This window comes from Plecotus auritus (genome assembly GCF_963455305.1).
Source record: "Plecotus auritus genome assembly, chromosome: 7".
Lineage (NCBI taxonomy): Eukaryota > Metazoa > Chordata > Mammalia > Chiroptera > Vespertilionidae > Plecotus > Plecotus auritus.
This window is the reverse complement of record NC_137774.1, coordinates 35,991,494-36,005,575: the sequence shown is the minus strand read 5'-3', so window position 1 is coordinate 36,005,575 and position 14,082 is coordinate 35,991,494. Positions and strand designations below refer to the sequence as shown.

Below are 14,082 nucleotides of genomic sequence, written 5' to 3'. Positions count from 1 at the left end.
TTTGGGGTGCAGATGTGGAGGAGATTAGTGGGCACTGTAGGAAAAGCATGAAGCCCTGATAACCCTCACCCTTGCTCAAACCCACCTCTCAAGCCTCTGAGTGAGGGGCATCCTTGGCCAGCATCTGATGTAGGTCTTGAGGACAAGACAAGAGAACAGAGCCTTTCACTGCCTCTGATGCAATAGCAGATAGTTTGGACACAGGGAAGCTGTGCTGCAATTTTCATTCAGAGAACAGCACACTGGGGACAGTAAGGAGGCTTTCAGATAAAGTAAACCTAGAGTTGCTTTAAAGCAGGGCAGTAGGGCTGGTGTTACTAAGTGGTTAGAGCATCTGCCCTTGGACCGAAGGGTCGAGGGTTCGATTCCCAGTCAAGGGCACGTACCTGAGTTGCAGGTTCCATCCCCACTTCAGTCTGGATACGTGAGGGAAGCAATCAGTCAATATGTCTCTCTCACGTCAATGTTTCTCTCTCTCTCTCTCTCTCTCTCTCTCTCTCTCTCTCTCTCTCTCTCTCTCCCCGCTTCTAACACCCTTCCACTCTCTCTAGAAATCAATGGAAAAAAATATCCTCAAGTGAGGATTTAAATAAATACAAACAAATATTTAAAAAATAAATAAAGCAGGGCAGTCGGGGTGGACAGGAGTGGAGCTGATAGAAAAGCCACAGGAACTTGACAAATGCTTGGATGCACAGAATTAGGAACACTGATCTTTCCAGGGGACTACACCATAATCATCATCAGCAGTATTACCGCCATGTACTGAGCACAACTAAGCCCAACTAAGGATGCGTTTTTACTGATTTTAGAGAGAAAGGAGGGGAGAGGGAGGGAGGGAGGGAGGGGGGGGAGAGAGAGAGAGAGAGAGAGAGAGAGAGAGAGAGAGAGAGACTAACGTGAGAGAAAAACATCGACTAGTCACCTCCCGCACACACCCTAACTGGGGATCAAACCTATAACCTGGGTATATGCCTGACTGGGAATCGAACCTGAGACCTTTCATTGTATGGGACAATGCTCTAGCCCAGTGGTCGGCAAACATGCGGCTCTTTGGCCCCTTGAGTGTGGCTCTTCCACAAAATACCACGGCCTGGGCGAGTCTATTTTGAAGAAGTGGCGTTAGAAGAAGTTTAAGTTTAAAAAATTTGGCTCTCAAAAGAAATTTCAGTCGTTGTACTGTTGATGTTTGGCTCTGTTGACTAATGAGTTTGCCGACGACTGCTCTAACCAACTGAACTATAACAGCTAGGGCTCAGTGTCTTTAAATAAACTCTAATCCCCACCACCCCAAAGTAGGTATTATCTCCATGTCACAGATGAGGAACCTGAGGTCCAGAGAAGTTAAGTAACTTGTCCAAGGTCACAGAGAGAGAACATGACAGAGCCACAACTTAAATTCAAAGCCCAAGTTTTCACTTGACCAGGCTGCCACCCAATGTTACATTAGTGACAATGCCCAATTACCCCAATCCTTAGAGATGCAAATAAAATGCTCAGTGTTATACATAGAGGAGAGAGAAGATAGCTATTTGGATTCCTTATGGGTTATCTAAAATGAAGAGATTTGGAGGACAAGTGGCAAAGGGTTCCAATATGCAGCAGACATTTCACTCTGCCAAAAAGTGCTTATCAAGGCTCATGTGCAATTAGCAGGATGAGGCATGGTGACAAGACTGCACCCAGTCACTGCAGTGCTAAATAATGGACATTCTAGAAGTCTTTGCCTCAGCTACAGTCGAGATTGCACTAGAACTCTAGGCAAACTAAACATTCACTTGGATTCGACTTGTCAAATAACAGCATGCCAACCTTGACCTCGGCACCAGATGTAAGAAACCCTGGTTGGGGAACAGTGGAGAGCCCCAATCAGAACCAAGGACACCGTGCCCATACCAAAGACTGAACTACAACTCAACCCACTGAATCTTCCTGCACTCCCAGGTCATTCCCAGGCCTTTGCAATTTCTGAAGTTTAATGTTATCTGCAGACCTTCTGACAAATAGAATTCAAAATAATTAAAAGGAAACAAAAATATCTAATCATGCTTGATCACTAATGGAAAAATTTGAGTCATACTTGAAAAGCTCAATTGCTTTATTTATTTTTATTAAATTTATTTGGGTGACATTGGTTATCAATTGCGTTAGATTTAGTATGTTCCCAGAGGAAGCAAGTGACAGTTGCCTTTTTTCCCCCTGAACTACTTATGGTCTCTTTAATAATGATGCCATTTATTTTCTTCCATCAATGGGCTTCATTTTTCTCCCAGAGAAGATGAGAGAAAGGATAAATTTAAAGTGATGGAGGGAAAGACTTCAAGTCCTCCTGCCAGAGAGCTGACAATTACGGAGTCACAGTCGCACATAATGAAGATCAATGCTGTGCTGTGAAGCCCTACCATCTACCTAGTGCAGCGTCTGGGAGAGCACAGTTATTTCTGTTCTAATGCCCAAAATAGATGATATGCTAATTTTGAGGATGAGAAGCAGAGAACACTTTTTCCTTGGAAGGCAATGTGCTTTGCTGATTTAATTAATAAATCTTTTTTTAATATTTTCATTGTGTGTGTTTTTTGAGAGAGAGAGGAAGGGAGAGAGAGAGAGAAGTATCAATCGGTTGCCTCCTGAATGCACCCCTACCTACTGGGACCAAACCCGCAACCTGGACATGTGCCCGGACCAGGAATCGAATCAGTGAACCTTTGGTGCACAGAATGATGCTCAACCAACTGAGCCACACTGGCCAGAGCTAATTAATAAATCGTTATGATATCTCTGTGAAAAGAGAAGCCAAGTATGATTAGCCTCATTTTCTCAGGTAAGTGAAGACATGCAAAAATTAAGAAACACAGCCCTGGACAGATACTGACAACAGGAAGAATTTCTTTGTTTTCGGGCCTGGCATTTTGTATTAAATGAGGGTTTAGAAAGAGAAGTCTCAAATAGCATGCCACATGGCTCTGAACCCATCCTGTTCAACCTTTTCGTCTACAACTTGAATGAAGACATAGAAGACATGTCTGGAAAATCCAGTAATGAGAAAATGGGAAGGTTATCACGGTTCTAAAAGGTCTCAATAGGCTGGAACAATCAAGCAAACTAGCAAGATGAAATCAAGTGTGAGACACATAAAGTTCAGTACTTAATTTCAAAGAATCTCTTACACAAGTAGAGAAGGGAGGAGTTTAAAAGCAGTTCATAAGGCCTTGGGCCGATACTGCAAACTGTTGGCCCAGAGATGTGTTTTGTTTGGACTTTACAGTATTTATAAAAAACACTAAGCAAGCATTTAAAACTTGGGAGAGTCACATAAAAATCGGATTTCTGGCTTCTCTTGAAACACTGATAAACCTGGAAACTCCAGGTTTGCATTCAGACATGACAACAATTCCACAGAGCTGAGTTGTGGCTGTCCCGTTCAGACAGAACAGCCACGTCAAGGGATGCCTATGGATGCACACTGGCCTGTGAAGCCACTTGTTAGCTCTGTGGGAATCTGTTCCCAACTCTTGACCTAGGAGTTTCAGATAACTGCCAATTCAACAAAAGCCAATGGTGTAATATGGCAGCCAAAAATTTCACCCAATCCAAAGAAATGGAAGAACAGTATCTAAATCAGTGGCCCTTAACTTCTAAAGAGTCACAGACTCCTTGGTGAATCTAGAAAAATCAATGAGTGTTCTCTCCAAAAATACATCTATCATACAAACTTTTACAACTAATTTCAGTTGACAGACCCCCCTGAACTTCCAGTTCCCAAGTTGACAAGCCCAGTCTAGAAATTGTCCCACTGTATGTTCACGCACTTTGTCTACTCCTGGCCAGGAATCTCATTTTAAGAGGCATGTTGACAAATTGCAAGGCAACCAGGATAATAAAGGGTTTGGAAATCATATCATAAAGTTGAAGAAACTAAGAATGATTAGCCTAGAAAAAGGAACACTCAGTAAGGAACATAATATCCATTTTCAGTTTTAGAAGCTGTGATAAAGAAACGGGATTAGATTTACATCAGTTCAACTGGCAAAACTAAGATCAAAGAGAAACTACAATAAGTTGTATTTCACTATTTTAGTTCAGTCTAAGAAAGAAGTTTCTTATAATTAAAGCTTTACAAAACTGGAATAGATTTTCCTTAGAGTACCACCACAAGTCTCCAAGCAGAAGCAGGATAATGAAATGTCAGAGATGTCACAGAAAGGATTCCTGCCCTAACCGGTTTGGCTCAGTGGATAGAGCGTCGGCCTGCAGACTCAACGGTCCCTGGTTCGATTCCGGTCAAGGGCATATACGTTGGTTGTGGGCACATCCCCAGTAGGCAGTGTGCAGGAGGCAGCTGATTGATGTTTCTCTCTCATCGATGTTTCTAACTCTCTATCCCTCTCCCTTCCTCTCTGTAAAAAGTCAATAAAATATCCTATCTAATAAAAGAGTAACATGCAAAATGACCATCACTCCAACACACAAGATGGCTGCCCCCATGTGGTCAAAGATGGCCACCCCCATGTGGACACAAGGTGGCCACCACAAGATGGCCAGCAGGGGATGGCAGTTGGGAGGAACCAAGCCTGCAAGGGAGGGCAGTTGGAGGGAACCAGGCCTGCAGGGGAGGGCAGTTGGGGGCAACCAGGCCTGCAGGGGAGGGCAGTTGGAGGGAATCAGGCCTGCAGGAGAGGGCAGTTGGGGGGGACCAGGCCTCCAGGGGAGGGCAGTTGGGGGTACCAGGCCTGCAGGAGAGGGCAGTTGGAGGGAACTAGGCCTGCAGGGGAGGGCAGTTGGAGGCAACCAGGCCTGTAGGGGAGGACAGCTAGAGGGAACCAGGCCTACAGGGGAGGGCAGTTGGGGGCAATCAGGTCTGCAGGGGAGGGCAGTTGGGGGGAACCAGGCCTGCAGGGGAAGGCAGTTAGGGACAAACAGGCTGGCAAGGGAGGGCAGCTGGGGGCAACCAGGACTGCAGGTGAGGGCAGTTAGGGGTGACCAGCCAGCAGGGGAGGGCAGTTAGGGGTGATCAGGCTGGCAAGGGAAGGCAGTTAGGGGTGACCGGGCCAGCAGGGGAAGGCAGTTGGTGGCGACCAGGCCGGCAGGGGAAGGCATTTAGGGGTGACCAGGCTTGCAGGGGAGTGGTTAGGGGGTGATCAGGCTGGCAGGCAGGTGAGCGGTTGGGAGCCAGCAGTCCTGGATTGTGAGAGGGATGTCCAACTGCCCGTTTAGGCCCGATCCCACTGGGCAGTTGGACATCCCTCAAGGGGTCCCAGGTTGGAGAGGGTGCAGGCTGGGCTGAGGGACACACCCCCACACCCATGCACGAATTTCATGCACCGGGCCTCTAGTATTAAAAAAAAAAAAAAAATGAAAGAAAGAAAGGATTCCTGAACTGAGTGGAACACTGTCTACAATTACCTAACGCTACCTTCTTCCAAATCAAAGTTTCTGTGAGCAGAGCTGGGGATGGCAATACAACAGTCCCCCACTTACTTACAGTTTCACTTTCCATGGTTTCAGTTACTGCAATCTGAAAATATTAAATGGAAAATTCCAGAAATAATTCATAAGCCCGCTGGCATGGCTCAGTTGTTGAGCATCAATCTATGAATCAGGAGGTCAGGATTTGATTCCTGGTCAGGGCACATGCCTGGGTTTCGGGCTCGATCCCCAGTGGGGGGCGTGCAGGAGGCAGCTGATCAATGATTCTTTCTAATCATTGATGTTTCTAACTCTCTCCTTTCCTCTCTGAAATCAATGAAAATGTATTTTTTTAAAAAACAAAACAATTCATAAGTTTTAAACTGCATGCCATTCTGAGTAACATGATAAAATATCGCACCTGCCTGGTGTGTGAATCATCTCTTTGTCCAGCATATTCACACTGTACATGCTATCCCCGCTTTATTGACAGTGTATCGCAGTGCTTGTGCTCAAGTAACCCTTATTTTACTTAACAGTGGCCCCAAAGAGAAAGAGGAGTGATGCTGGCAATTCAGATATGCCAAAAGCAGCAGTCAAGTGCTTCTTTTAAGTGAAAAGGGGCAAGTTCAGTATTATCTGTGTTTCAGGCCAGTATTATCTGTGTTTCAGGCATCCACTAGGGGTTTTGGAAAGTATCGCCCACAGATAAGGGGGAACTACTGTACTAATTCCATTCCTCAAACTAATTAGTCTTGCTCTGATGCAATACTTATATTGTAGCCAAGCTCCACTGAAGAGACAGAAGCTCAGTGGCTGATCCTCTCTTGGTGATTCTCATCTTACTGGGAACTGGTCAAGGTTTGGCTACTCTTGAAATTTCACATGCCAACTTTTTCTTCTAACCCACTCCACTATTCACCTCTCTTTCTACCTACTTCCAAGTTGTCCATATTAATTCTTGGGAAGCTGGATAAGTTTCACTGCATATCAGATCATGTACTTGTTGAATTGACTCATCCACAAAGTTTCAAACATGTGGGCATTTAATTAAAACTTTTGCCTGATGATTTCAACAGATAAAAATGGGGAGAATCCAGTGCTGTAGTAACTCTGTATGAGCATCACAGTCTGGTTAGAAGAGGTCACAGACTAGACCAGCACAAGTCCACCCACGCAGGAGTTGGTCAGCAATCCAAGGCTCTCCAAAATGTGCAGCAGAGGGCTAACCAGGCTGGCACTTCAGAAATTTCAAGAGACTAAAGAAACTGCTTCACTGTGTCTTCAATTTCTAAATTACTCCCTTCCTACAAATAATTTTTGAATCAGAAATACTGCTTTTCAAAAAGAATGTTTTCTGCTAAAAATGTCTTTTTACGACACCATAAATGTAAAGTGAATACTTTCCCCTTATTTATACATCTGTTCTGGCTGAACACAATCAAGATGAAATTTGTAAAAGGAAAACTTCCTTTTGTCCATATTATTGCTTCCCTCCCGAGTGTTCCTCAGAAGCTTAGGAAATAAGTTCTGAAAGCAAACTTTTCCTCTGTCCCAGCAAAGGGAAAAACCTGGGGCCTCTTGACCTATAAAACTCAATATTTTGGAACATCCGTAATTCTCCCCAGTCTGTGCCAGTCAAACAGAGTCTCCCTTTAGCAAACCACCGGCCAGCCGGGGCTGGACAGCGAGGCTTTCACCCTCAGGAGTTGACAAGAATAGGACTCAAAAGCTCCCTGAGAAAAAAGTCTCTACTTCAACTTGCATTACAAACTGTTGGAAAAGACAGATGGAGGGGATGACAGGAAAAGCAATTATTTCTTCTGGGCTTCCTTTTTGTCTGGATTCTAAGGAGACGAATACAAAATTCCATCACAGATTGAAATGCTATCTAAACATTCTTGAAAATGTGGTCTTACTCTCTGAAATATGACCTGCTTTGCTCTACAGCAACCTGTAACCTATTAACATGTGAGGTGGGGAGGCCGACATTCCTGTAGCCTGTCTAATTCTGGGCCCGACTCCCCAACACTGCTAGTTTGTGACCACAGGTTAAAACATAACTAAGAGATATGTATCTGCATAGCATGACCCAACAAAAAGTCTTGATGAATCATTTACTTTACTTTCACATTCTTGGAATATTAAATACCTGAGACTCTCTTTTGTGTATTAAGGTTTCTAGTGAGCCATTCTAAATACAGGCTGAATCACAATAAACAGTAGCATTATTATTTCAAATAGTAGTAAGTTGCAACTAGTCAAACACAAATCAAGTTTTAAACAACAGTTAAATAAACTGTTATTACACATAGACTATGTGTTCTGAGAAGTGTTAAGATGAGAAAGATGCAGTTCTTGCCTCCGGGACTTATAAACTAGTCAATGGGACAAGATGTGATCACTAAAACGGCAGAGGAGACCAGGAAAGCCAAATGAAAAGTCCGAGCATGGGGCTGTGGGAGTCTGCAGGCAGAAAGGAATAGATCTAATTAACTGAGGGACACTGGGATCAATTTTCTCATCTGTAAAACGAGAGGAATGGACCAGACAAGTTCTAAATCCCTTCTAGTTCTAAAATTCTGATTCCTTTGGTTTGTCTAGTTAAGCTGAACCAAAAATTTCATGAAAGAAGTGGTATTTGAGCTGGGCCTTAGGAATAGGTAAGATTTTGGAATTAAGCTATTGATTGGGAGAAAAAGAAGAGAGAGAGAATTGTAAGCAAAAGGAAGGACACATCCTAAGTCCAGAAAATATTAAGTCTTCATTACGGATGAAACACAGGCAACAGCATTGGGAAGGTAGATTGAGGCCCTGAATGCCAAGCAAAGGCATTTGGGTTTAATTTGGTAGACAGAGCCTACTGAGGTTTCTGAAGAGGTAGATGACATGACATTTCCTACTATAAGGGCCCCGATTACATGGGCCTCACCTGCCAGAGAAGCAAAGCTTCATTGGGAAAACCTAAATAGATAAAGCAAAACAACAAGAGCTAAAAATCATGCAAGGACTAGGAAATAGGACCAGTTTTAGAAATTTAGTATGTCTACACACAAATAGTGATTGTGACAACAAGGAAGTTGGTAGACTACTTACAAATAGACCAACAGAAGGTGATTATTAATAGGAAAAGAAAGTCATAAAATGTAGGAAAAATAAAGAAATGAATAAATTGAAAATATGAAAGAAAGAGACTCAACACATGTCAGCTACTAGTAGAGAGAACAGGAATATAAGATGAGGAAATTTTTACAAAGGATTACAACCTCCACCCACCTTCCAAAAATCTGGGTAGCATAATTAACATTTTAAGAAATCAGCTGTACTGACAGCTGTTGGAGGGGAGGAGGCTGGGGGGCTGGGTGAAATAGGTGAAAGGGGAGAAATGGTGTCAGGAGACTTGACTTTGGGTGATGATGCATTCTAGAATTGTACACGTGAAACTTATATAATTTTATTAATCAGTCATCCCAATAAATTCAATAAAAAAAATTTTAAAAAGGAATCAGCTGTACTAAAAAATGTCAAACAGGACAAATAACAGAACTGAAGCGATTATTACAAAGATGCACACCCGACCTAACTGAATTAGTATTGGAAAGGGAGAACCAGACACTGTATGAGAGGAAGACTAGGAAAGACATGCTCAGCATTTCTGTTAGATAGCAATTTCTGAAATATGATGCCTAAACAGAAAAATAAAATCCAAATGAAAAGGGAAATGTTTAGTAGATAACATCTGGTCTCTGAATCATTGAAGAATACCTCCTCCCCATATACTTTTTCCCTTCATTCCCTTCCAATAGCCCTCCTTAGCTAGCTCCAAAGGAAATGTAAAACTCTTGAAATCAATCTGGTTACCTGTTTGCCAACAAAACTAGGCATGAGGAACTGTAGCTATGTCACATTACTATTTTTTGTAATATATGAATTTTATTTCCATCTTGATTTTTAAAATTTACTGTGTTAAAATACACAAAATTTATCATCTTAATCATTTTAACTGAATAAAATAAGTACATTCACATTCTTGTTCAGCCATCACCACCATCCATCCCATAATTCTTTTCAGCTTGTAAAACTGAACCTCTATACCCATTCTTCAATAACTTTCCATTCTCCCCCAGCCCCTGACAACTATAATTATACTTTTTGTCTTTATGATTTTCACTATTCTAATTACTTCATATAAATGGAATCATATAGTATTTTTTTGTGACAGGATTATTTCATTTAGTATAATGTCTTCACGTTCATCCATATTATAGCATGTGTCAGAATTTCTCTCCTTTTTAAGGCTGAATAATATCCCATTATATACATATCCCACATTTTGCTTACCTATTCATCTGTAAATGGACACTTTGCTTCTACGTTTTACCTATTGTGAATAATGCTACTATTAACATGGCTATGCAAATATCTCTTCAAGACCCTGCTTTCAATTATTTTGGGTATATACCCAGAGTGGAATTGCTGGGTCATATGGTAATTCTATATTTTAAATTTTTTGAGGAACTTCCATACTGTTTTATACACAGCTATACCATTTTACATTCCACCAACAGTGCACAAGGGTTCCAATTTCTCCACAACCTAAAACTGGTCCTATTTCCTAGTCCCTGCATGATTTTTAGCTCTGTTGCTTTGCTGACACTTGTTTCCTGTTTGTCTTTTTAAAATATTTTTATTGATTTCAGAGAGGAAGGCAGAGGGAGAGAGAGAAACACCAATGATGACTGAGAATCATTGATCAGCTGTTTCCTGCACACCCAACACTGGGGGTCAAGCCTGCAACCCCGGCATGTGCCCTGACCAGGAATTGAACCGTGTTCTTCTGGTTCATGGGTCAATGCTCAACTACTAAGCCATGCTGGCCGGGCATTTTCTGTTTTTTTGATAGTAGCCATCCTACTGGGTGTGAGGTCGTATCTCACTGTAGTTTTGCTTTACATTTTCCTAATAATTAGTGATGTTGAGCATCATGTACTTAGTGACTAATCTTATACCTTATTCGGAAAAATGTCTCTTCAAGTTCTTTGCCCACTGTTGGGCTGTTTGGTTTTTTGTTGTTGAATTTTAGGAGTTCTCAACATATTTTGGATATTAATCCCTTATCAGATATATGATTTGCATATATTTTCTCTCATTCTGTAAGTTGCCTTTTTACTCTGTTGATAAGTGTCTTTTTTAAATATATTTTTATTAATTTCAGAGAGGAAGGGAGAGGGAGAGAGAAATAGAAACATCAATGATGAGAGAGAATCATTGACTGGCTGCCTCCTGCACGCCCCCTACTGGGGATTGAGCCCACAACCCAGGCATATGCCCTTGACTGGAACCGAACCTGGGACCCTTCAGTCCACAGGCCAACGCTCTATCCACTGATCCAAACCAGCTAGGGCTGTTGACAGTGTCTTTTGATGCACAGATTATTGTCATCTTTTGCAGTAACAAAAGTAATACCAAAATCCCAACAACTTAGCTAGATAAGCTAGATAAAAGTAGCAACCACATTTAGCCACAGCACAGAAAAGATAAGAGGGCACAAGAGACATCTGACACTAAGGATGAAGATAAAGAAATTTCTGTTTTCTCATTTCAGCTTGCATGCCCCAGCCTGGGTGAGATGTGCTGATATGCCCCTGGCTCAAGGAACACTGGTAAAAGAGTTCATGGCTGGTCTGGGCAGCCTACCTCTATTACTAGCAGAACAAGTCATGGACATTTCCTGCTGTATGGGACAGATCCATAAGAAAATGCTCTGTAAGGAGGCAGTTCAACACTTTGGTCACTTGGTAGTTGGGTTCTGAAGAAATTAGGGGAGTGTAATTATAGGGAAAAATAAGTTACTTACTTGCCTGCCATCTTGTCCCACATTTGTTTGACCTCTTACAACAGTTCGAATATTGTCATCCAGTCTCCTGGTAAAAAAGTTAAAGAATACAAATCATTAAGATAATCTCTATTCTGGGCTGATCAAAAGAGCAAGAGTTAGTAATTTACCCAGCATCTTTTGCAAATTGTACCCACTTGTCCAGAAAAATCAAACAAGTTTGAATGATATAAGAAAGACTGAGGCCGAAACCGGTTTGGCTCCGTGGATAGAGCGTCGGCCTGGGGACTCAAGGGTCCTAGGTTCGATTCCGGTCAAGGGCATGTACCTTGGTTGCGGGCACATCCCCAGTAGGGGGTGTGCAGGAGGCAGCTGATCGATGTTTCTCTCTCATCGATGTTTCTAGCTCTCTATCCCTCTCCCTTCCTCTCTGTGAAATATCAATAAAATATATTTAAAAAAAAAAAAAAAAAAAGAAAGACTGAGGCCTTGGGCCCAAGTGGAGCATAACAGTAGTGTAAAAAGCCCAGCCCAGCATAGACTGATGATTTGTCTTTGTTTTTTAAAAAAGGGCTGTTTTCACTTAGTATTCAGAGTGTCCAAAGGACCCACATAACTTTTAGTATTTTTCATGGAGTAAACCAAAAATGAGAAAGTTGCTGAAACTTTATGGGAAGAAGCCAGAGAATTCAAATTACCCCACATAAATTCTTTCCTCAGAAACTTCCTCCAGAACCTTAAAAGGGATAAGGAGCCAGGGTAATATATGAAATCAGTGCTTTGCCTCTGGGCCCTGATTGTGCAACGTATGTAGGAGACAGATCTGAAGCCTCCAGCTCCTCTTTCTCCAGTGGCTCAACAGGGGCCATTAATGATGTCTCAACCAGAGACATCTATTTCAGTCAATTCCATTTTCATTTGAAGAATCCATTAAAGGTATTCGAGCAGAAGGAAAATAACTGGCTCACAAGTGATTTCTGGATCATCAAAGAATTTCCATTATCTGTGCAAACCCTAGACAACTTAGTGGTCTCCACTAGAATTGTTATAGCAAAAGTCTACCAAAACGATGAACTGCCTTTTATGCACTTCTTAAGGCATCCAATTCAACAAAACATTAACAATAGAGGTCTTCACCAAAAAAATCCAAAGGTTGTAAGGGGAAAAATTCATCTCCTGGATTCAAAATAAAGGCTTCTCATCATCAAAAGTTAAAAAACAAATCTACATTTAATATGTTTAATTATAATCATATACACACACACACACACACACACACACACACACTCTAGAGGCCCCTTGCACGAAGAGATTCGTGCAATAGGCCTTCCTTCCCTTGGCTTCCAGCACCGGTTTTCCTCCGGCACCCGGGACCCAGGCCTTCGCTCTGGCCAGAGTCTGCCGTCTTATCTTTGCTGCAGACTCCAGCTGGAGTCTGCCATCTTCGTCTTGGCTGCAGACTCCAGAGTCTGCAGCCTTGTCTTCGCTGTGGCACTCCGCTCCTGTAGATCCCTTCGCCCCCCGCCCTCCCTCTCATAGCAGGTGTCCTGGCCCGCCTGGCCACTCTGCACCTGGAGCAGCTGGGCGGCTGCCATCTTTGGCCTTCTAATTTGCATACTCACTCTGATTGGCTGTGGGCGTAGTGGAGGTATGGTCAATTTACATGTTTGTCTATTATTAGGTAAGATATATATATATATATATATATATATATATATATATACACACACACACACACACACACACACACACATATATATATGTATATGTATATGTAAAAGGCTAAGTGACCGTCCAACTGTCCAGTACATATGCTGCGCACTGACCACCAGGGGGTAGACGCTCAACTCAGGAACTGCCAAGCTGTGGTGACTTGGCAGCTGCGGTTCTCGGGTGATGCACTCTGGAACCAGAGAGGAGGGAGCCCGATTCCTTGAGGGGCCGTGTAATTCCACCTTTGGCCGTGGGTTGGTGGGGCACTGTCAGCCCCGAATCTGGTTTACTGCCGATAACATTTACTAATATACACTTTATTAATTTTCTTTCATCTTTGACACTTCTATTATAGAGAAAGGGCAAATAGCAATATTAAAATATTTCTTCTAATTAATTTCCTTTCAATATGCATGAATCCATGCACCGGGCCAGTAGTTATGGTAATAATTATAATGAATAAATAAACACTGAGTATCTACCATGTGTTAAAACTGGAAATTCAGATGTGGACAAACCAGAACAAGGCAGGAAGGACACTTGATGACCATCCTAGACCAGTGGTCGACAAACTGCGGCTCGCAAGACACATGCGGCTCGCGAGCCATGGTTTGCTGCTCTGTTGACTAATGAGTTTGCCGACCATTGGGATAAGGGCTTAATCACAAGGAACAACAACAGCCTGTAATTATTGGAATCAAAAGTCTAGGTCAGTGGTCGGCAAACTCATTAGTCAACAGAGCCGCAGTTTGCCGACCACTGTCCTAGACAATCACATCCTAGATTAATCACAATGTTTAATCTTGGGTCACCACCCATACCAACCAGCAGATCTAACCTCATTGGTAGCTGGTACGTGGCCAATATATGTGTATACATGTATGTGTATACATATAAGCCCATATTCATATCTAAGCCTTAGGAATACACACACACACAAAGTAAATCTATTAGGGAAATAAAGCCATTGCAAATATAGTAGAAATGCTGCCCTGGCTGGTGTGGGTTGGAGCATCATCCTGTACACCAAAAGGTCCAGCATTTGATTCCTGGTCAGGGCACATACCCAGGTTTCAGGTTTGATCCCTGGTTAAGGTGTGTATGGGAGGCAACCGATCCATGTTTCT

General features: G+C 42.5%; 1 protein-coding gene across 1 annotated transcript in view; it reads right to left on the bottom strand.

The window, feature by feature from the left end:
* VPS53 (VPS53 subunit of GARP complex) overlaps nt 1-14,082 on the bottom strand; it is a 154,646-nt gene that overhangs the window by 129,705 nt on the left and 10,859 nt on the right. Inside the window, exon 4 of the mRNA XM_080681611.1 lies at nt 11,264-11,330. Within this exon, the coding sequence (XP_080537737.1) occupies nt 11,264-11,330 (67 nt within the window). The remainder of the gene's footprint in view (nt 1-11,263; nt 11,331-14,082) is intronic.